This window comes from Lipotes vexillifer, unplaced genomic scaffold (genome assembly GCF_000442215.2).
Source record: "Lipotes vexillifer unplaced genomic scaffold, Lipotes_vexillifer_v1.1 scaffold415, whole genome shotgun sequence".
Classification (NCBI taxonomy): Eukaryota; Metazoa; Chordata; class Mammalia; order Artiodactyla; family Lipotidae; genus Lipotes; species Lipotes vexillifer.
This window is the reverse complement of record NW_006774345.1, coordinates 1,937,755-1,961,153: the sequence shown is the minus strand read 5'-3', so window position 1 is coordinate 1,961,153 and position 23,399 is coordinate 1,937,755. Positions and strand designations below refer to the sequence as shown.

The window sequence follows — 23,399 nt, the reverse complement described above, 5'->3', positions numbered from 1 at the left end:
CATTCTATGATATTATTGGCCAAATACCACCACCACCACCATCATCATCATTATCCTGTCAACATTTACTGAGCATTTGTGTCCTAGAATGGTTCTTAACACTTTACCTGTAGCAACTCATTTAATCCTCAGAATAATCCTACAAAACAATTGCTATTGCCGGCCTCCATTTACAGATGAATAAACCAAGGCACATAAAGGGTCAGTAACTGCCAGTCACACAGCCAGGAAGATGTGAACTAGTCAGTCTGGCTCCAGAGCCAGATCTCTCAGCCACTCTGTTTACGTCTCTGACAGAAAGGAAAGTTTCTTTTACCGGCCAAAGTAGAGCACAGGAAGTTCTGTGTGGCTTGTGTAACCACAGAAAGTTCTAAAGTGGAGAAAAATCACAGGCAATGCTCTTAGGAGGCTATATCACTGGGCTCTGCCTGACAGGCTAACCACTAGACAATCCTTTAATAAAAATCTGTGTGTCTGCTGCCATACCTGATCAGTGTCCTTGAGGAGTTTATGGGGAAGATAGTCATTCATTGGCTCATTCGAATATTTACTGAGCACCTGCCAGAACCAGGCACTGGTCACTGGCCTAGGTAATAGGAATACCACAGTGAAGGAGCCTGCTAAGACCCCTACTCTCATGAGGCTTTCATACTAGGAAGGAGGGAGGGCACACAAATAATATAATTTTAGATAATGGTAAGAACAGAGTTGGTAACAAAAAGGTGCCAGTTAGTTACCAGAAGAAACAGGATTTTAAAGAAACTTGTGAATTAAGGAAAAGAAGCTATCTAGACCAGCCAGAAATTCATCCTAAGCAGGAGGGGCCGTAGCCTGGGAGAAATTTCCCCAGCATTAGAGTAATGAAGGGAATGTGAACCTCAGATACGTGGGGAGTGGAGAAGCCGACTGGGATGAAAGAAGGCGGTGCCTGAGGGGGGCGTTTCTACCTCCCCCCTCGGCATGACCAAAGCGGGGGTCAGGGTTAGGACCTCTCACTTGCTCTGGACACTGTGTATAATCCCCGCATAAACTCTCTGTCGGCTCTTTTCGCCTTTGGCGGGGTTGAAAGTGAGGATGGCAGTTTGTATCTTCTCCTCCCTTTTTTTCTTTTTTTGCGGTACGCGGGCCTCTCACCGTTGTGGCCTCTCCCGCTGCGGAGCACAGGCTCCGGACGCGCAGGCTCAGCGGCCATGGCTCACGGGCCCAGCCGCTCCGCCGCGGCATGTGGGATCTTCCCGGTCCGGGGCACGAACCCGTGTCCCCTGCATCGGCACGCGGACTCTCAACCACTGCGCCACCAGGGAAACCCCTCCCTTTTATTTTTAATTAGATACATCAGAAATAGGTTCGTGCCAATAAAACAGGCTTCTCTTTGCCCTTTGATCAGGAAAGGACAGTCCTTTTTTTGTCAGGGCTCAAACAACATCTGATGGGGTTATTAATTTGAAGAATGTTAAGAGGATATAAAATTTCTCTCAAGACATAAAAAAAATCTCTAACACTCTAATTCAGTACCACCTAACCACCTTTTAAAACTTCCAGCAAGTGTGTCAAGAAGATGGATGTCACATTAGTCAACAGTGACTAATGGATCAGCAGATGTGAACTGTCTGTAAGGCATGTACGAAGTTACTTCCTATTCAAGCCTTTAAAATGTGCTGGTACTCTTTGGAGAAAATGAGGAAATTCTTGAACTTTCTTCTGGAAAAACTGGTTCACATGTCCTTGAGAGTAGCCCAAATTATGTAACAGGAGTTCTTTAACTTTGAATCTGTGGAGTTCCTGAAACTATATATAAAATTATATGTCCATAAGTACAGTCACTGAGTTATTCGTTCATTAGCGAGCCAAACATGTCCATGAACCCTGAGAAGTTTTAAAGTGCTTTCATAAGAAATCAAAATTTTCATTTGGCTTTTTCTTATCATTAGACTAAATAGTCTATAAAAACACAATATATACATGCATGTATCAAATCACCACATTGTACACCTTACGCTTATACACAGTTATATGTCAATTATATCTTAATAGAGCTGGTGGGGGCGGAACAAGGGCACATAGCCCCCATCCCTGCCAGACACTCAGCTGCATGGAGGAAGGGCTAAGCCTTCTGAGATGAGAGCTTGTGACTCAACCGTCAGCCCTCCAAACAGGAGGAGGACACAGAAGACTAATTTGCGAGTTAGATACGCCACATTTAGGAACTAGATATCGTCCCTGAGGACCAACCTGGACTCCAGGGGCTGAAGGATATCTATTTAGCATCCAATGTCAGCCACACTCACCAGCTCCACCTCTGGTGGGGGGGAGGGGGGGCAGGGTAAAAAAAAAAGAAAAGAAATTAAAAATAAGGGAGGATAGAAAGGGAATAGTGGGAGAGAAGGAAAGAATGAAGGAAATACAGAAAGAAAAATATTCTCAAAAAAAAAAACCCAAAAACAAAACCCTACATTTCTGGGCCTCAGGGCTCTGAGACCAGAGTAGGCACTGTTCCATGTCCCTTAAGAAACAAATCATTAGTAAGTGGTACTCTGAAGCCAGCAGCTATTCAATAGGAGGGGAAAGCAGCAAAAAGCAGTGAAAATAAGACTACCCAGTCAGTACAGAGTCCTGAATTCTAAAGCCAATTTTGCAACTGCCCAGCTATGTAACCTTGTGAAATTCATAACCACCCTGGCCACCATTTTCTATTTGGATAATGAGAAATTCTGGATTGCATTCAGGCCTAAAACTTTCATAGACTCATTAAAAAAAAAAAAAAAAAACTGGCAGCCTCAGAGTTTGCTTTGATGGGATTTTGGGTTTACATAGTGAAGGTGGAGTTCAAGGCAATAACAAAACGGTTATGCTTTTTAAGTGTTGGTCAGCATTAGAGGAGAAACTGTCTGTTGGTCGCAGTAACAGGATTCATTCCTATTAACTGCTGAGAGACAAAAAGCAGATGAAAGGGACATAAGATTTAAGTACGCCATGAAACATGCTAATTATTGCTGGGTCGTTTACCATTTACACGCCCAGACTCCTCTCCCGGGATTTCCACCCATAAGTACAACTGCCTACTAAGCGTTTCCTCTTGGATATCCTGCAGGCACCTCTGACTCTCAACTTGTCCAAATCTGAACTCATTATCTTCCTCCCCGAACTGCTCCTCCAGCGTTTCTTTTCTCAGTAGATGGTTTCTTAAGACAGAAACCTAGGAGTCAAGCTTGATTCCTTTCTCCTCCACTTGCTGCCACGTTCCAATCCATTATCAGGCCCTTTCTCTTCCAACCATAACAGGCCCTGCTGACATTCCATTCTCCCCAGTCAATAAAAGTGATCTTTAAATCTTAAACAAATTTTTTCTGATTAAAACCTTTCGGTGGTTTCACATTTCCCTTGGGAAAAAGTGACACCCTTACCACTGCTTCCTGGGTCCTCCAGGATCTGCCCTCTTGTCTCTTCATCTCCATCACCTTACTCTTCCTGGCACCACACCCCTCTTCTCTCGGGTCTTTCTCTTGCCTCAGGTGTTCCCTCACATGCTGTTCCCTTTGCTTCAAACACCACTCCCTACTCTTTATCTAGTTTTTTTTTTTAAATTTATTTTATTTACCTATTTTTGGCTGCATTGGGTCTTCGTTGCTGCGCGTGGGCTTTCTCTAGTTGTGGCGAGCAGGGGCTACTCTTCGTTGCAGTGCGTGGCCTTCTCATTGTGGTGGCTTCTCTTGTTGCAGAGTGTGGGCTCTAGGGTGCATGGGCTTCAGTAGTTGCAGCACGTGGGCTCAGTAGTTGTGGTTCACAGACTCTAGAGCACAGGCTCAGTAGTTGTGGCACACGACCTTAGTTGCTCCGCGGCATGTGGGATCTTCCGGGACGAGGGCTCGAACCCGTGTCCCCTGCATTGGCAGGCAGATTCTTAGCCACTGCACCACCAGGGAAGCCCTCTTTATCTAGTTTTAAATACCTAAGGGGATTTTACTCATCCTTCAAGTCTCTGCTCAGGGTCACTTCCTCAGGAAAAGCTTTCCTGAACTCCTCCCCCCAGTAGGTCTGCTCCCCAGTATGCATCTTAGAGTAGCTCACAGTCACACTTACAACCAATTATTCTGTTTGCTTCCCTAAGAGAATGTAAACTCCAAGAAGAGAGAAACAACATCTGTCTTATTCACTCACTGCTGTATCCCCAGGCACAGTATATGGTACTGAGTAGGTCCTCAGTAAATATGTAGGGCATTAAAAAACTTTTCAAGGGGATTTTCATCAGCTAATGAACGCTGATGTTTAAAATCTTTGCAACTATTTGCACAACATAAACGTACTTAATGCCATTGAACCGTATACTTGAAAGTGGTTAAATGGTAAATTTCATATTATAGTTTACTGCAATAAAGAAAAATCTTTGCAATTCAGATGATCAAAGGTCACTTGTAACACTACCAAACACTGAAAACTAAGGTCAGATTCTCCCCCTAAAATTAATGCTAGAAAAACAAAGTTGGAAAAGTCGTTCATTAGCTGCTACTTTTTTTTGCCTGAGGACACCTAAAGAAACATACGTTATCCCACAACACACATTATTTTTTAAAATACAGGATTATAACAATTTGAACTTTTAGAAAAATTCACCTGCCACTAAAAATAAATATTTCTCAACCCGCATATGTAGATATTTCAAACGATACATGTTTTCTTCATTACTCGTTAAAGACAAATTGCTTGTTTAAAAAAACTGGGAAATATAGTAAGCAAAAAAAAGTCCACAGTGCCAGCACCCAAACAAAATCATGTAATATTTTATGTATGTAGGTACTTTATCTTTTGTTCATGTACAGATCTTTTATATTATAATCATGAGCTCTGAATTTTGCCCTTCTTACCCCACACATAAACATGTTTTTATGTCACTACTTACATATTTTCTCCTTTTAGTGGCTGAATAATAATCTAAATTTTTTAAACCAGCTTTATTTGGAAAACTTGGTTATTTCCAGCTTCTCATCATTATAAATTAAACTGAAAGCAATATCTTTAAATACAAAGATGTTCCTTTAAATACAAAAGAGTATTTATTTAGGATAGATTTACAGTTGTGGACTCACTGCAACAAAGACTCCTGATATATTTTGCAAATTGATTTCTAAAAAGACTAGAGTAATTTATATTTTTAAAGCATGAATATATCTCCCAATAGATGACATATCTTAAAAATATGAAATATTTCTGTGAATCAAGACGTATGATCATAAACGATAGTTAGTCCAGAAAACATAGTTACTCATCTCTTCTTACACTAATGGGCACCATCTCTTTGCCACATGGAGTAGGTCTGGACTCCAGGGACAAACTCATAATAAGTACTAGGCCCAGAGAGAGAGAGACACAGAATTTTAATTACTCAAGTCCATGGCACATTTAAAATCCAAATACTTAAGGGAGAAATAATTGCTCTGTTGACCCTCTACGTTCATTTAAATATGCTGCCCATGCATTGGAAGGAAAAGCAGTACCACTTAGACTATTTTTAATGTTTAGTTGTTTAATTCATCTACAATTTTTGTAAATGTGTGGTGTGCAATACAGATCCGACTTTAAATTTTTCCATATAGAAACATAATTATCTTAACTACATCTAAAACAACTATTTTAATATATTAAATAACTAATATTATCTCTTTTTTTAACATCTTTATTGAAGTATAATTGCTTTACATTGTTGGTTTCTGCTGGGGCACCATCTCTTTGCCACATGGAGTAGGTCTGGACTCCAGGGACAAACTCATAATAAGTACTAGGCCCAGAGAGAGAGAGACACAGAATTTTAATTACTCAAGTCCATGGCACATTTAAAATCCAAATACTTAAGGGAGAAATAATTGCTCTGTTGACCCTCTACGTTCATTTAAATATGCTGCCCATGCATTGGAAGGAAAAGCAGTACCACTTAGACTATTTTTAATGTTTAGTTGTTTAATTCATCTACAATTTTTGTAAATGTGTGGTGTGCAATACAGATCCGACTTTAAATTTTTCCATATAGAAACATAATTATCTTAACTACATCTAAAACAACTATTTTAATATATTAAATAACTAATATTATCTCTTTTTTTAACATCTTTATTGAAGTATAATTGCTTTACATTGTTGTGTTAGTTTCTGCTGTATAACAAAGTGAATCAGCTATACATACACCTATATCCCCATATCCCCTCCCTCTTGTGTCTCCCTCCCACCCTCCCAATCCCACCCCTCTAGGTGGTCACAAAGCACCGAGATGATCTCCCTGTGCTATGCGGCTGCTTCCCATTAGCTACCTGTTTTACATCTGGCAGTGTATATATGTGTCCATGCCACTCTCTTACTTCGTCCCAGCTTCCCCTTCCCCCTCTCCGTGTCCTCAAGTCCATTCTCTACGTCTGCATCTTTATTCCTGTCCTGCCCCTAGGTTCTTTAGAACCTTTTTTCTTTAGATTCCATATATATGTGTTAGCATACAGTATTTGTTTTTCTCTTTCTGACTTACTTCCCTCTGTATGACAGACTCTAGGTCCATCCACCTCACTACAAATAACTCAATTCCATTGCTTTTTATGGCTGAGTAATATTCCATTGTATATATGTGCCACATCTTCTTTATCCATTCATCTGTCGATGGACACTTAGGTTGCTTCCATGTCCTGGCTATTGTAAATAGAGCTTAATAGCTCTTTAATACTATCTTAACATTTTAAATAACTATTCATCCATTTCCCCACTGATTGGAAATGCCATCTTTATCAGAAAACATATATGGATCTGCATCTGAGCTTTCTATAACCTATTTTCCTAACGTGGTACCATGATCACCACACTTTAATTTCTATAGCTTTATACTGTGTTCTGAGAGCTGGTTAAAGAAATTTCTTCCAATTTTTTCTGGCCATTTTTTTCTTGGCTATTCTCACACATTTAACTCATCTGTACAAACTTTGAAACTGGCTTGGCAGTTTCCACTAAATTCCTTCGGCAAAACTCCACGTTCTGGATAGGAGCAGTAATGATTATCAGACTTACTTCCCTACCGTAAACAATCATACAACTCAGCAAAATACATGAAGCAATTGTTTTTAGGCACTGGACAAGAGACAGCACAGGGCTGTGAAACTTGAGAGACAGAAAACAAATGAGATAAACACAAATTCCATCCCAGATTTCTACCCGGGAGCATTTTCAGGCATGGCATAAGGACGCAGAGTCCAAGGAAACAGCTGCAGTCTCACTGGGCAGAGGAAATAGCAATTAGAATTCAGAACTGCTAAAGGGCTGGAATTTTGAGGGCAGGGTAGGTGAGAGGACCTGTGAAGAGCAGAAATCCCCCAAAATCTGCCTAGGAGACTCACTGAGTCTTTGGTCAAATACAAACCTGATAATGCACAGGACAAGAAGACTTGGCAGAGAACAACGGAGACTGTGAGCCAAAGAAAGATTCCTGAGGTTACACAGTACTGAGAGATGTTCAAGTTCTGAACCGATTTGGTTGAACACTCCAGGCATTCAGCTGAGGCCCTAGAAAGTCCGCTAGTACTATAGCCCAAGAGTAAAGGCCACTCTGGATCCACCCTAAAAAGTCTAAATCCAACACAATCTGGCCAGGCCAGCAGAAAGTTAATTGTTTACCAAAACAAAACTCAACACTTTTCAGAAGGTGATAGAGTAACTCATACTCTCAAACACTGAGCAATGTTTGTGCATACACCAAAAAACTTAAAAAATACAGAGAAGCAAAAAAGTTTGATCAAGATATGACATAAATGTTAGAATTGACAGACAAGGACTTTAAAATTGTTATTATAAATATGTTCAAGGATTTCAAAGAAAAGATGGGCATAATGAGCAAACAAATGGAAAATCTCATCAGAGAAATGGATAAGCTTACAATAGATTGGACAGTGCAGGGGAAAAAATACCACTGAACTTGAAAACAGGCCAATAGAAACTATGCAAACTGAAGCACAAAGAGAACGGAAGTTTGAGGAAATGAACAAAGCCTCAATAAATGATGGGACAATATCAAGTGGTCAAACGTGAATTCGGAGTTCCAGAAAAAGATGAGGAAAAAATTAGGGCAGAGAAATAATGTATGAAGAAAAGAGAAAAACTTTCTAAATATGATGAAAAAAGATCGACCCACAGATCCACGCAGTTCAATGAACCACAAGAAAAATATACAAAACCATACCCAGGTTCATCATGGTCAAATCACTAAAAACAAAAGATTAAGCAAAAAAAATCTTAGAGCAGCAGAGAAAAAAAAGACACATTACATACAGGGGAATAACGATAAAAACGACTGTTGCTTTCACTTTAAAAAAAAAATGCAAACCAGAAGACAATGGAATGATATCTTTAAAGTGCTGAAAGAAAAATTATCCACTGAAATAAAATTCTCCATCTCAGCAAAAATATCCTTTAAAAAGGAAAAACAAAAAGCTGAGAGAATTCATCACCAGGAGTCCTGGGATACAAGAAACAGTAAATGAAGTTTTTTAGGGTGAAGGGAAATGATATTAGATGGAAATTTGGATCTACACAAAGGAAAAGAGTGCAGGAAAAGGTAAATGTAAAACCCTTTTTTGTTTCTTTAGAAGAAAATGGTTGCTTAATGTATTATGGGTATATATGATATGCAGAAGTAAAACTGTCAAGAGGTGGGTGAATGGAGATGTATTTTTTTAAGTTCTAACATTAGAACTTTTATAAGTTCTAACATTATATAGAGAACAGCATAAAATTAACTCTAGACTATGATATGCTAAGGTTACCACTAAACAAAACTATCAGACCAAAAGTAAAGCTAAAAAGACAACAGAGGGACTTCCCTGGTGGCACAGTGGATAAGACTCCATGCTCCCAATGCAGGGGGCCCAGGTTCGGTCCCTGATGAAGGAACTAGAGCCCACATGCGTGCCACAACTAAGGAGCCCACGAGCCGCAACTGAGGAGCCCGCCTGCCACAACTAAGACCCCAGGTAGCCAAATAAATAAATATTTTAAATAAATAAATAAAAAGACAATAGAGGAGATAAAATGGGATACTAAGAAATACGTGATTGATCCAACGGAAAAGGAGTAAAAAGAAATAAACAAATGAGACAAACAGAAAACAAAGAGCAAGATGGTAGTGTTAAAATAAATCTAACCATAGGAGTAGTTACATAAATTTAAGTGGACTAAGCACTCCAATTAAAAGGCGGAGATTTTCAGACACAAGCAGTTAAAAATAAAGTTACCCTCTATAATTAAGTACATAAAATGCATTCAAAGGTTAATAGTAGTTACCCATAGCAGCAACCCCAAACACTATGTGCAAATGTGTGAAATGACTTTGGAACACAACCTAAAGGTGACTCCAGTAGAATTCCAAGGAGAAAAGGCTGGAGTGTGAGGGTAGTTAATAGCTGACATTATTTACATTCATTAACTTGTTCAGTTTTCAGGATGACTCTCTGAGGAAGGTACCCCTTTGTATCCAGTTTATAAGGGAGCAGACTAAGGCCCAGAGGAGTTATGTCACGTTTGCAGGATCACATGCTAGTGAAACCAGTCAGCTCTACTGCACCACCTAAAAGATACTTTGTCAACAGAGAGGAGGTGCCCAGGAACCACCCGAGGCAAGAGCAAGAGCAATCACCCATCAGGTGTCTCCAGCCTGGCCCAGGGAAGACAGTACCTGGCCAGCAGACCTGATCGTGCAGTTTCCATGGCAGGTACGTATGTGTGGAGGAGATAAGCCCATCTCACTACCCTAACCTGAAAAAACTATCCATCAAGATTTTTGTCAACAAACTTTCTTGCCTTAGTTCCAGGGCCCACTGAGCCCTTATTCTGACTTTGTTGACAGAGCTGAAGAAGGCCCTGACCGAGGCATGCAAAGGCCCTATAGCCCTTCTGAAGGTTAGCGCTGTCACTGTCAATAAACTGTAAATTTGCCTTCTGTTTCAGACTCTCCAACATTTATTAAGCCCGACTTAGTTCCCCCCTGAGCCTTCTCACCTCGGGCCAAAACAGAACTTCTGATCCTTCAGACATTTAGAAGAAAGCCCTAGACTAGAAGGACCCCATCAAGGCGAAGCTCTCACAGGAAGCTGCACAAGCACTGAGAGGCCGGGCCTGAGTGGTCACTTAGGCCCTCCCAACTCTCTTGGACTCCATCTGCATTAAGAGGAGTCAAGAAAAAAGATGGTAATAAATGTGTGAGAAAGAACTCATGCTGTCGAGCACATCTATGGAAAGCCGGCCCAAAGAGGAAATCTTTATTCATTAAATTTAGCCAAATTTGTTATCAAAGAACATTCCTCCAGAGAGGCCTCTGCAGAATTCCACAGGAATCACTCACTCCAAACAGTAAGAAAACAACTGATTGAAAAATCAATCAATCAATCCCTCAGACCCACAAGGTACCAGCAAAATAAAGGCATTCCATTAAGACCAGGTGTGCAGAGTATAAAAATTATCAATCGGATCAAAAATAAAACAAAACGAAAAAGTAGTGAAGCCACATAAATATTCCTCATGTAGAACATGCATGTATAGTACTCCTGAATTTGGTATAAAAAAATCCACAGAAATGACTCTTCCCTGAAGAAGCCCATGAAAACCCCCACCAAAGCAACCTGCACATTAGCGGTCAACCTTTCATGGATTCATTCAACCCACATTTTTACACAACTCCTCTGAGCCTTCCTCACCCTATAACTAACACTCTGCAGTGTCTCTCACACTGTATCTGACTCTAAATTGAACACTCTCGCCTGATGCCCACCTTATTAGTTCCCCCACTTCAGTCAATGTCACCTTAATAGAGCTGCCTTCCCTGGCCACCAGACGTAGAAGAGCACCTCCCATCCCTGTCACTCTCTGTCCTGTTACCCTACAGCACTTTTCTGCAGAGCACATATCACTAGTATATTTGGTTATTGTCTGTCTCCTTTTGATAGAAGGAGTTCCATGACAGCAGGAATTTTGTCTATTTTACTTTCTGTGGTATTTACAGAATTTAGAATGGTCCCTGGCATGAGAATACACAATGAATAAAATACTTGCAATTCAAAGTCTAATAGGGAAGTGAGGCCTAAACTGGCAAACAGACCTCATTAACAGGGTAATGTGGTGGCATAAAGGAATCATAAGAGGCTCCGCCTGGGAGAGTAGGAAACACTTCTTAGAGGAAGAGATGCAAAGCCAGCTGGTGAAGGGAGGGTGGAATTAGGGGCATTCCAGGTATGGCAGGCAACATGTGGAGGGGCACAGAACATAACAGAGCATCGCACACTTGGGGAACCTTGTGTAGCTGCAATAAGGTGAATGGTGAAGAGGATAGAAAGGCGAGCTTGCAACAGGAAGGCAGAGCAGGTATGGCAGGACAAGTGTGCCTGGACAGGAGTCACCGAGTGGCTCTAACCTGAGGAAGAGCACAATCAGATCTGCATTTCACAAAACTCTCTTTGGAGGCAGTAGGGGAAGGAGGGAATAAATGCCAATCTGCAGTCGTGGAAAACATTTAGGAGTTTATTGCAAAAGTCTCCACAAGTGATAATGATGCTGAAAACTAAGGCCGTGTTGGGAATGGAGATAAAACAGGAATCACAAGTGCACATGACTGGATGCAAGGATCAATCCCACTTTTCCAAAACTCTGCTTCACTATCACTTCCTATGGAAAGTGCCTTTTAAAAAAAGAGTGAAAAGAAATATTTTAAGGCTCATGTCTCTGTCTCCCTCTCCGGCCCCTCCCCACCCCCACTAATAATTCCAGGCATGGCTGTACCCAGAAACCACACCATGTAATCAGACAACAATTTCTGTCTTCCTCTCACAGCTCCGCTCTCCTCTGAAAGAACCAGCATCATTCTTAGGTCAGTATTTTGTGCACGGTGTCCCTCAGCAGTTCAGGTTTAAATAAGCCTCAAGACAGCAATCCCACAACAAAGGCCTACAGTTCTAACAAGGCTCACTCTCTCCTGTAGGAAGGGGGATGCTCTGTCCCGAATGACAAACCTGAGCTGAGTCTCCTGCTGGACCGGAGATAGGGCCAGCACAGCACACAGAGGGACCGTCAGAGAGGGCTGGTTCCTCAGGGAAAATGTGGGCACTACTACCAGAAAATGGGGAATGATGCTAGGCAAAGTGCAAAGTTCCACCATGGCTTTCTTCTCTTGATTTAAGGAAAAACAACATTTTAAAAGGCTCCCCCCACTTCCCGAGTTTCACCCTAGCAGAGGGTGCTCAGCTGGAGGCACGGCAGTCCTGCTGCATCACTCGGTCCCAAACGCTGTATACTTACATTTCTCATCCTCGCAACAGTCCGCTTTGAGGAGCCTCATCACCCTCACTTTCCACAGAGGCAGAGAGCCGTGAACCGAAACATGCCCGAGGGTAACAAGGTGCTACATGTGGGCACGTGAATCCTGGACTATCTCATGCCAACCCTCTAAACGCAAAGTCATGCCAGTAGAATAGACCAATTAATAAAGAAGAGCTCAGATCACGCTTCTTCCAGATTCCAAGCTCTCTGGTGTCTCCGTATCACCTGTAGGATGAAGTCCAAAGTCTTTTCACATCATCCAGGACCCTGAGCCTTCCCGTCTCCTCCTACACCTCACCCCACCTTATTTCCTGAGCATGGCCATAGCTGAACAGTTGACAGAGCACCACACTCTCGCAGCCACGGTGCTCACTCCCACTGATTCCCTCTGGAAGGTCCGCCACCTGCTTCCCCTCCTCTTCTCCTCTCCCCCCACCCCCTCAGTTAGGGGCTCACAATGTCTCTTTCGACTTTTCCCCACACAAGCCTAGTTCACTGCTCCACTCGCACACTCCCTCATCATGTATATCATTTTCCCATAGGACACACCCTTTTATAATTATTTATATCTTTTTTCCCCCTTGAATTATAAAAGCTCCTTGAGGCTAAGATGGTGTCTTTCATCTCTCCATACTTAACACCCAGCACAGACGTGTGGCTCGTATCGGGGGCTATGCTTATTAAAGGAATGTTTTGATGACGAAAATTTCACATTATTGGCGATCTTTCAACCTTTCATAAGTTCTATCTTACATTAGGGTTACCTTTTTTCCTTTTTAACATTTGTATTATACACAGATAATTCAATACAAGGGCAAGGAATAAAGTATTTCCTAGAATCTACTCCAGGAAAAATTTTCTCTTATCTGAACAACTTGATAGGATTCCTTCTTGTTATTAGAAAATGAAAACATGTCAGCCTCCATCATTCCATTAATACCTGGGCTGCAGGAAACTCAGGCTACACCTCATGCCAAAACTGCACTAACCCAGGTTACGTGGTTCTACATAGAACTGTCTCTCCATTCCCTCCAGTGACTGATGTATACATAGGTATGTCAGTTATTATAAAGCACTTTAAATTCTTTATGAAAGGAAACAGAGATACATAGGTCACAGTGGATAAATAACAGCTCTTATTATTAATCAGAATATAGAGGACACATTCTGTCTTGACTAGTTAAATCGATATTCAGTGCTTTTGCTTATGTTGAGCTCCCTGATGAAAGTAACAGAAATCAGTCTCTTTACTGAACATATCCAGAGTTGGCACATAGTGGAAACTAAATGACCCTTCCTAGTACCCGGCCCTGCCACCTATACCTCTGCTCTCCAGGCCCCAACCACTAGATAATAGATCTCTGCCTCCTCTTATTTACAACATCATTTCATAAATAAATATAAATCGTGCCACCTCCTTAGGTGGGGAAAAATTATCAAGTTACACAATACATGTAAAAATTAAATAAGAATGAGATGTCCAATGATGGTGATGGCGATGATGGCTAAGATTATCTACTGATTAGTATGTGGGCTTTTAAATTTACTCATTTAAATACTATGACAACCTAGGTGGCAGGTTACTATTATCATCCTAATTTTACAGGTAAGAAAACTGAGGCATGAGAAATCAGATAATTTCCCCAAAGGTCATATAGCTAGTAAGTGGTGGGGCTATGATTTGAATCTATATATTTGTAACCACACAGATATATGGCATATATGGAAAATAATACTAAGATGGCCAGAGCCAAAAGTAGCTAAGCCCTTTAGAAGGAAAGAAAACAAAAAACTATTGACTAAAAGTATGATCTTCTATCCTTTTTTAGTCTGCTTAGACTCATTACCATAAATTATAATCAATGCCTCCTGGGCAATAATGCCCCCCAGAGAGCATAACAAGGGTTAAGAGTTTGGACTGTAAGGCAAGACAGAGATAGCTGGGCTTATACGCTCACTCCACCACATCCTAGCTGCGGACACCTGGCATGTTATGTCATATGGTGGGCACAAATCCAGGTGACCACAGGGTTCACAGTTTCCCCCCACTGATTACCTCTGTACCAGCGCCCTTCTTGTGAGAACTCTCCTGTCTCTGCATCACCAGAAAACATGGTTGGTATGACCCCTCCTCCCCAGCCAGGGTAGCTTGTCTCAGCTGGCTGCCTGGATAAATTTGAACAATCACAGCGTCTCACTGCCTGGTGAAGGGATGGGTACAGGGTCCTAGCTGGGCCAGTCACCCCCGGGTACTTTTCTAACTGGAGCTGGGAGAAGCTTTTCCTCTCAAAGCTTAGAGTTTCCTCTCAAAGCTTAGGGTTTCTCAGAGAGTAAAGCTGGCATGTTAGAGAGGCCTAGAGAGAGCTAACAGCATTGGAGTCCCTCGTTCTGGTCTCTCCTTCCAACTCCAAGGTTATCAAACAGCCAACAAAACCACCTTGAGAAGTGAAAAAGAATAGGTTTCTGTCACTTTGAGCTAGATGAGCTCTAACTCTAATTCTGAAACTTAGTTTCCTCATCTGTAAAATGGGGAATTTAGAACAACAGCCCTTCCCTCCCTGGCCAGTTCCGATGGGGAAAGGAGATATGTATTTTAAGTACTGTAGCATTGTGTTTTGGGAATAGAGGGCTCCACGGCTATTAGCAGACCTTAATAACACAATAGCACTTGTCCCAACAGACTGTTGCCAAAGATTATGGAGTCACCCTTGGTTTCTCTCTTTCTCGTCACATCCAACACGACAGCAAGTACTTTTGGTTGTAACTTCAAACTACAGTTGACCCTTGAGCAACACGGGGGTTAGGGGAACCAACACTCCACAGAGTCAAAAATCCCCGTGTGACTTAGTTTGCCCTTGGAATCCAAGGTTCCTCCGTATTCACGGTTCCACATCTGTGGATTCAACCAACCTCGGTTTGTGAAGTACACTAGTACTTATCGACACTACTGAAAAAAATGCACGTATAAGTGGACCCCTGCAGCTCAAACCTGTGTTGTTCAAGGGTCAACTGTATAGATTATCTAAAATCCAACCGCTTCTCAAAATCTCCACGGCCACTACCCTGGACCAAACCGGGATGAGAACCACGGTAACAGCCTGCACCTCCAGGCTCTGCCCTGACTTCTGACAGCCTACTCTCCACACAGTGGTCAGAGGGGTCCCGTTAAACTGTAAGTCAGAGAGATGAACATGCTCCAATGGCGCATCTACTCAGCATGCCCGTCAGGGCTGTTCCCCAGCTTCCCCGCACTCTTGGCCACCCCTGCCTTCTTGTCCTCACACAGCCACCCAGCTCCCGCCTGAGGGCCTTCACTCCTGCTTCCTCCACGCGGACTTTCCTTTCCCAAACAACTTCAGCCCTCACTCCCTGCCCTCCCTCTGCTCAAAGGCCACCCTCTCTGGGAGCAGTCGCTGAACACCCTGTTTAAACTGGCAGCCCCCCTTCCCATCTAACTCTGTTTCTTCCTGTAGCACTTACCACCATCTGACCTACCATATCCAGTTTCCCATTTGTTTATTGTCTGTCTCCCCTCCCCAGAATATAAGCTTCATGAGAGCAGCGGTTTTTGACCGTTTTGTTTACTATTGTTCCTGGCACATAGCAAGCACACAATAAATATTTGCTGAATGAACGAACAAATGAATGAATGAATGAATGAATGAATTTGCCCTCAAACTCCTTTTCTGGGAGTTGGGGGTGGGGGGTAAATCATGGACTATAGCAGGAAAAAAAAATGTGGAAACTTTACTGTGAAACTTTGCACTTACTTGGCACAGCGAACCCAGTGTGTGTGTCGGTACAAAGAATATAAGAAGCGCTGGCGATACATGTTCCATACTTTGATAGATTTGTCTTCAGAAGCTGTAGCAAGAAACTGGCCATCGGCTGAAAAGTCCACACTTCTAACTGGAGCTGTGTGAGCTTTAAATTCAGAGGATTTCCCTCTCCTGGAGACAAACAGTTTTATATATATAACATTTGATTTAATTATCAGTATACAGACTTTGAAACATATAAAATAGTTTGTTGTAAAAACTGACAGAAGTGTGAAAAGGCTGTGTTGTACTGTACTCTTCATCGACACTGTTCCAAGCTGGTTTTGTTAGTTAAAGTCACAGCTGACACTAAACAAGTGAGAGCCTAGTGGTCCCCACCCTGAGATGCATTTGCTGACTTTGCTTTAATTGGAAGCTACAGAATAATATTTTGAACAAATCTCTACCATGCATTTTAAGTTCCTGTTGTTCCTCTAGAGAGAGCAACATACAGTTTAAATAAACTGCAACCTAGAAAACCTAAGATTCATCAAGTGAAGAGCTCTAAGGTAGGGTTTTCAAACTGGGCTCACATGGAAATTGTGTGGACTGGCAGTCTGGCTTGGGAAGGAGGAGATGTCCCCTATGTCACTTGCCTCTATACAGAATGTCCCTGGGTGATCTGACTTTCCTGCTTTCACCCACCAGCAATGAGAACTGAGATCCTGAGGTATACCTAAGGCCTTGCTCACCCCTGAGCCCAATCTTACATTCATAAGCAAAACAAAAGATAAATGGTAATAACATACTGATCCTTCAGTTCTCAACACCTTGAAATTTCAGATACTTTTTTTTTTCTTGGCTAGGGTGGGAAAAAGAGAATAGGAAAAAAAGGTGGAGAAAATAATGTGTGGCATTTAAGGAGAAGCAGCAGGAAAAATGCTTGCATAATTAGGGGTAGGCTAGTAGACAGCGCTGGAGTTAAATGGTGACATTTGGGAAATGCTACTTTGTGTCAGCGTTTCCAAGTTCCCAAGGTACTTTCACTTTATACTACACTTAGACTCAGCAATTTTTCCATTCAGAAAGTCATATTTATACAGGTGATGCCTTATGGGAAAAATCACCACAAGTGTTTGAAGATCAGGCAGCAGAATTTGCAGAAGCCTGGAAGTTACACTCAGCTCCTCCCCAACATCCGATAGGTCAGCAAACCTACTTAATGTGATAGTGAGACTGCTATCACCTCCTAAATATCTTTTGAATCCCTCCTCTCCTTTCCATCCCAGCTATGCCTGCATTAAGGTAGATATACATACCCTCAATATCCTTCACCTAGATTACTGCAAAAGCCTCTTAACTGGTCTCCCTGCTCTAATCTTTCATCTCCCTCCAGTCACCTACATACTGTGCTTACAGCCTTGCTAAATGTATAATTCTAAGCATGTAAATCCCAGTGTAAACGTGTCATGGGCTGCTCTCCAAGAAAAAGTACAACGCCCAAGCTCTTTGGTGAGACATCCTGCCACTGCACTGACCTTTGTACTCTTACAACAGTCTCACTGCTTCAAACACACCTCTGGCTTTGTACTTACAGCTTTCTTAGCCTGACTACTTTCCCCTACCTGCAAAGCCCCCTTGACCAACCCAGACAGGCTTAATTGTTCCCTTTCTATTATAGCTATTTTGCTTATTACATTATACAGTAATTTTTGTTTTAAAATAGTCCTGTTTCTCTCCTATCAGGCAGTAATTTTTTGAGGACAGGAAAGTTGACTTATTCATCTCTAAAAGACCGGCATCTAGCACAATGTCAGGCATGGAAAAATAACTCAGTACATTTTGCTGAATTCTACTGGGAAGAGTCAATACTTAATGGTTCTTGGATCCATCCTGGCTTTCCCTTCCAGTGGCCTGTAGAAGGCAGAGGCGACTTTGTCATAAATCTCCATCACCTGACATATGACATACCAAGAATAATTAAAATCAATATTTAAAAAAAAATAGGAGGGAGCATTCAGGGACTACTAGGTCAGTGAGGTTTCAAGGGAAAGTTCTTTGAGTAGAAGTCAGGAGTACAGTATGGCCTGATTTTAAGTATAAAGCCTAGAGAAAACAAAGAAAAGACTTGGCATCTGCTATGGCCAGGAAGCCAAGAGACAGTTGGTATCATCAAAGTCTGCCCTGATCTTTCTTCTGCACTCCATACTGCAGGAGGCTTTCCTGCTTGCATTCTTTCTAAAAGCCGCTCCTCTTGGCTATAGGCTGGCCCAACTGCCAGATCCAGATCCGGTCTCAACAGGAAGCATATAGGAAACCGAGATAAGAGTGCCTAGTGTTTGCTGTGCTGGTGCTTAACTGGTTTCTAGTTCCTCACATTGCCTTAACACAGACTTTCCACCTCCCACACATTTACCTGCCCTTTCCGCCCAAAGTCTCTTGACTGCCGACTGTGATGAACGCCAGGCCAGACCTGCCTCCGAACTCGCTCCTACTATGCTTTCTTAGCCTTCCGTTCACCAGCTCTGGTGTTTGCTCATCTGGCTGCCCACAATTCCCCCTCATCCCTGTGGACACATGCCACTCCTCCCCATGGGAGGTGGAATCCATCAATTTCTCCTCCCTCTGAATCTCAGCTGGTGCTGTGACTTACTTTGACCAACAGAATGTGGCAGAAGGGATACATACTGTGCAAGTTTTAGGACCAGCCTTTAAAAAGTCTAGCAGCTCCGGCTTTTACCATCCTAGAACCCAGCTGCCATGCTGTAAGGAAGTCCTTATAGTGCTGGAGAAAGGGCATATGGAGGACTACGGTGCCCCAGCCAATAGCCGGCACTAAGGCCACAGGTGTATGAGGGAGGCATTGGACCTGCCAGCCCAGCTGCCAGCTTAATGAAGCTGCGCGAGTAAGAGCCAACATCAATGGGGCAGAGGAGTCATCCAGACAACCCATAAAATTGTGAGAAATGATAGTTATTGTATTAAGCTACTAAGTTTTGAGGACTGTTATGCAGCAATAGGTAACCGGTTAATCAGTTTCCTTCTCCTTGCCATGACCCACTATTGCCCTGGCCCCACTATGATCTGATTTAGGAAGAGGAACTAGACGCGTCTACACAAGCCTAATTGTTGTACTTAGATTAGCCAGTACAAGTTAATGATTCAGTGTGCTTTTAGCTCATCTACCCTTGTGCAGTTTACTGAGATTTCCCTGAATTAGCGATGGGAGACTGAGGCTGTGCTGAAAATAACAAACCACTAGTCCTAAATTCCTAAAGTGAAGGATTTTTAAAAATGCTTTCACTTTTGGACCCCAAATCAGCCTCTTGTCCTTACAATTCCCTCTACGTTGCCATCTGCAGTATCATAATATGTCACTTCTCCTCAGTAGTGTTTGCTACCTTGGGATAATGTTCAGATTTCTCAGTATGGAGATCCTTTGGGTAGTGGCAGGAAAAAAGTGCCCACTGGCAGGGAAATGCCCCTGGAACTGTCATTCATTTGCTAGTGCCTGAGCCTGTTGAGGCACGTACCACAAATCAAATCCTGCCACAACAGAGTGAAGGAAAACACTCGTTTCTTATTATCCTAAGTATTTATGGAGGAGACGATATGATGTGTGGGATTTGTTCTAAAAATACGTATTCCAGAAAATTAAAAAAAAAGGTGTGTGGCAACGGGGGAACAGATGAAACAAGATTGACAGAACAATGACAACTGCTGGATATGGGGGATGGTTATGTGGGGAGGGAGTTGTCACGTTACCCATTCTATTTTCATGTATGCTTGAAATTCTTTATAATTAAGAGTTTAAAAACTTTTAAAATAATCAAGGCTCAATAATTGCTTAAAATAGATGGGCTATCAGCTAGGATTTAAAAACCTCTTATAGAGAGGTTTGTTATGACAGGATAGGACTGTGCACAAATGCAATGAGGTTTATACATGTGTCGGAAATTCTCTTTAACAAGAAAATTCTGGAGCCCAAATGAATGATGTGCATCAAAGAATAGCTAGCCCCGGGGTTTTTAATAGAGATTCAAAGTCCCCTCAAGGATCCGCGATGGGTGGTAGTAGGTTAAAAAACTGTAAAATCTTGATTAGACAGGCTGATGTACATCTCTCTGGGGAGACAATCTAAAGCTTACATCAGATTTATAAAGGGATTGATAACCATCACCCTTCCTAACCACCGCCCCCCGCCCCAAGAAAACCGTAGGACATATTAAGCATATTTCCATGGTTAGAAATAGTTTTCAAACAGAAGACACAATTATGAGTTAAAGATGAGGAAAAAATGGTAATGAAAAAGTTTGACTTTACGACAAGGGCAGTACACCTTGTTTGTGACTCAGACTAAAGATGTGCAGGTAACTGGGGGTGTGGCCATTCCAAGAACGGTGCAGGGAACAGCCCGCCTCCAGTTTTCTTTCACATTTCTAAATCCAGAGCATAACAGGTGTTTGTTTCTCTTACTTATCAGGAATCCAGAGTCTAACGGTCCTGTCTCGTGAAGCAGATGCCAGTAAGTTTCCAAGTGGAGAAAACTGCACGCTGGTTACAACGTCCTTGTGACCCACATATCTGAAAGCTCTAGCTTGCGGCTTGAAACTCCACAGCATGAGAAATGTATCCCAAGAACCGGTAGCTATTAAGAAATAGAAGAACAAAACCACTGTGTGTTAAAACACAAATGTAGGCATGTCTCATTACAATGGGCAGCATATCTAAGAACAAGACGTCCAGGTAACAGAGGGGCCTGGAGGTTGTGAGACAGACCAAGTAATGGCAAAAACATTTGTAAAAGAAACCCAAAGCCACACCACTAATATGTAAGCTTGGCTGTGTCCTATGTAGCCACAGAGCAGGATTATTGGCCCCTGTATTTGGTTAGAACTCAATGACTATTTACTAGAAGAAGGCAGCACAATACAACAGAGACACAGGAGTAGGAGTCAGTTCTGTCTCTCTCAGGTTGACTGAGAAAGTAACTTAATTTTTGTGTCACAAGGACTGAATGCATTTCCTGAGAGGGCTGGATGAGAATGATTTTTTAAAACTGTTTATGCAGAGACAACTTCACAGTTACAGAACTGTCATAATAATAGTATAAAGAACATTAATATACCCTTTACCAGATCCACCTGTTGTTACTATTTTGCCCCATTTGGTTTATAATTTGCTCCTGTGTGCACTCTTTTTCTGTACACAAGCATTGTATGTGTGGGCACACATACAAACACACAATTTTTTCTTCCTAAGCGATTTTGGGGTAAGTAAATTCATCATCATGGCACCTTTATTCCTAAATACTTAAGTGTATTTTTCTAAGAATAAAGATATTCTTTTACATACCAATAGCACTGTAATCAACTTCAGAAAATTTACCAGTGACAGTACTTTAATCTACCATTTTCCAATTTTGTTAATTGACCAGGAACGTCTTTTATAGCTAGATAAGGTAATCTTAAAACACACTTTTTGCTCTGTATGACATTCTACAATTAATAAAAGAGTCATGTGTTTCAGACATTAACTTAAGGCTTTAAGAAAAGGAAAACACATGAAATCAACAGTGGAAATAAATGCCTTAAACGAGGAATGAAGAAATAAACAAATGAAAGATAGATCTAACTCTTGCCCTAAAACCAAATTTTATATATTCATGTAGCCCCAAAATAGCCCCAGTGAGAGGAACCAGGTCAATGAGAATCACTAAGTCTAGATTGTAGAATGTTTAGAAAAAAAAAACTTTATAAACTTGAAATACAATTAGTATTACTGTTAGAAGAGAAATATAAAGTTACTGAAAACCTTCTAAGTTCCTTAGCCATAGATAAAATTCATTTGGACTTGGCCTATGCAATGTTCCCATGTAAAATAGTTAACGTGAGTTTATAAGCTGTATACTACCCCCTGTTTTTAAAAGTACAAAAGTTGATATTCCATTACAGCTCATCAAATTATTAAATAAATCAGGGTTTGAATTATCTGGGGCTAATGTGGACAAAATAGGGAAAACAATGAATTATCATGTACATTATATTGGGGACTCTATCTGAGTTCTAAGGTATTATGCTACAAACAAGAGCTACAAAAGGGAGTAAGACACAATCTCTCGCCCTCAGGGAATCACAGCAGAGCACGAGATGGTTCATCAGATTATAATATCATACATGTTCAGAGGACTTTTATATATTATTTATTCTTTTTTTCTTCCAGGTTTGAGATATACATCATGAAATGATTACCGCTATAGGTTTAGCGAACATTCATCATTTCATATTTCTCATAAAGGAAAAGAAAAAAAAATTTTTTTCCTTGTGATGAGAACTCTTAGGATTTCCTCTCTTAACTTTCACATATAACAGACAGCAGTGTGAATTATATTAATCATGTTGTACATTACATCCCTAGTACTTATAAGTGCAAGCTTAAACCTTTTGACCATATTCTTAATGTTATATGGGGTAGTTAGTGGTCCTTTCCAAGGAAGAGACATGCGAGCAGAGACTTGAGTGAAATGAGGAGTGATCCAGGCTAAGATGTGAAGAAAGAGCACTCTGGGCAGGAGGGCTCCACATGCGAGGGCCTGAGACAGCCATGCGCTTGTCAACCTGAGGAACAGCAAGGAGACCAGCATGTCCACAGGGGAGGGGAGAAAAAGAGAACAAGGGATGGAAGCCCAGAGAGTAGCTGATGCCAGCAAGGAGCCATGGTGAGAGGTGTGTATTTAGTTCTCAGCCACTGAAGGATTATAAGCAGGAGGACCCTGTGATCTGATTTAAGAAAACTGCCACTCTGACAGTGCAAAATGTCAAAATGCAAAATTGCAAATCGCAAAAATGATGTTGGGTCCACTGGGTATTCACAAGGAAAAAAAGTGTACCTTGACTTCTACACTTTATACTGTACACAAAACTAATCCCGCATGGATTGCAGATCTAAATGTGATCTCGGTAAAACAATAAGCTTTTAGAAGAGAAATTAGGGGAATATCTTCATGGCCATTGGGGTAGGCAACGATTGCTCAGATAATACCTGAAAATGACTAAATTACTAAAAGAAAAGAATGATAATTTGTACTACACTAAAATTAAGAAATTTTGCTCATTGAAAGATACCGCCAAGCAAGTGAAAACACAAGCCACAGAGACGAAAAAGATATTTACAATACATTTATCCAACATATAATAAAGAATATATAAAGAATCCTACAAATCAATAAGGAAAGGCAGTAAAATATGACAGGCAAATACATAGGCAAAGGGCTTAAACGGCACTTCATAAAGGAGGCTATGCAAATGGCCGATA

At 41.5% G+C, this 23,399-nt stretch overlaps 1 protein-coding gene across 1 annotated transcript in view; it reads right to left on the bottom strand.

Annotated features, from left to right (window-relative positions):
• POC1B (POC1 centriolar protein B) overlaps positions 1-23,399 on the bottom strand; it is a 107,857-nt gene that overhangs the window by 66,228 nt on the left and 18,230 nt on the right. Inside the window, exons 3-4 of the mRNA XM_007449114.1 lie at positions 20,562-20,733; positions 16,098-16,277 (exon numbers count right to left, since the gene is read on the bottom strand). Of these exons, the coding sequence (XP_007449176.1) occupies positions 16,098-16,277; positions 20,562-20,733 (352 nt within the window). The remainder of the gene's footprint in view (positions 1-16,097; positions 16,278-20,561; positions 20,734-23,399) is intronic.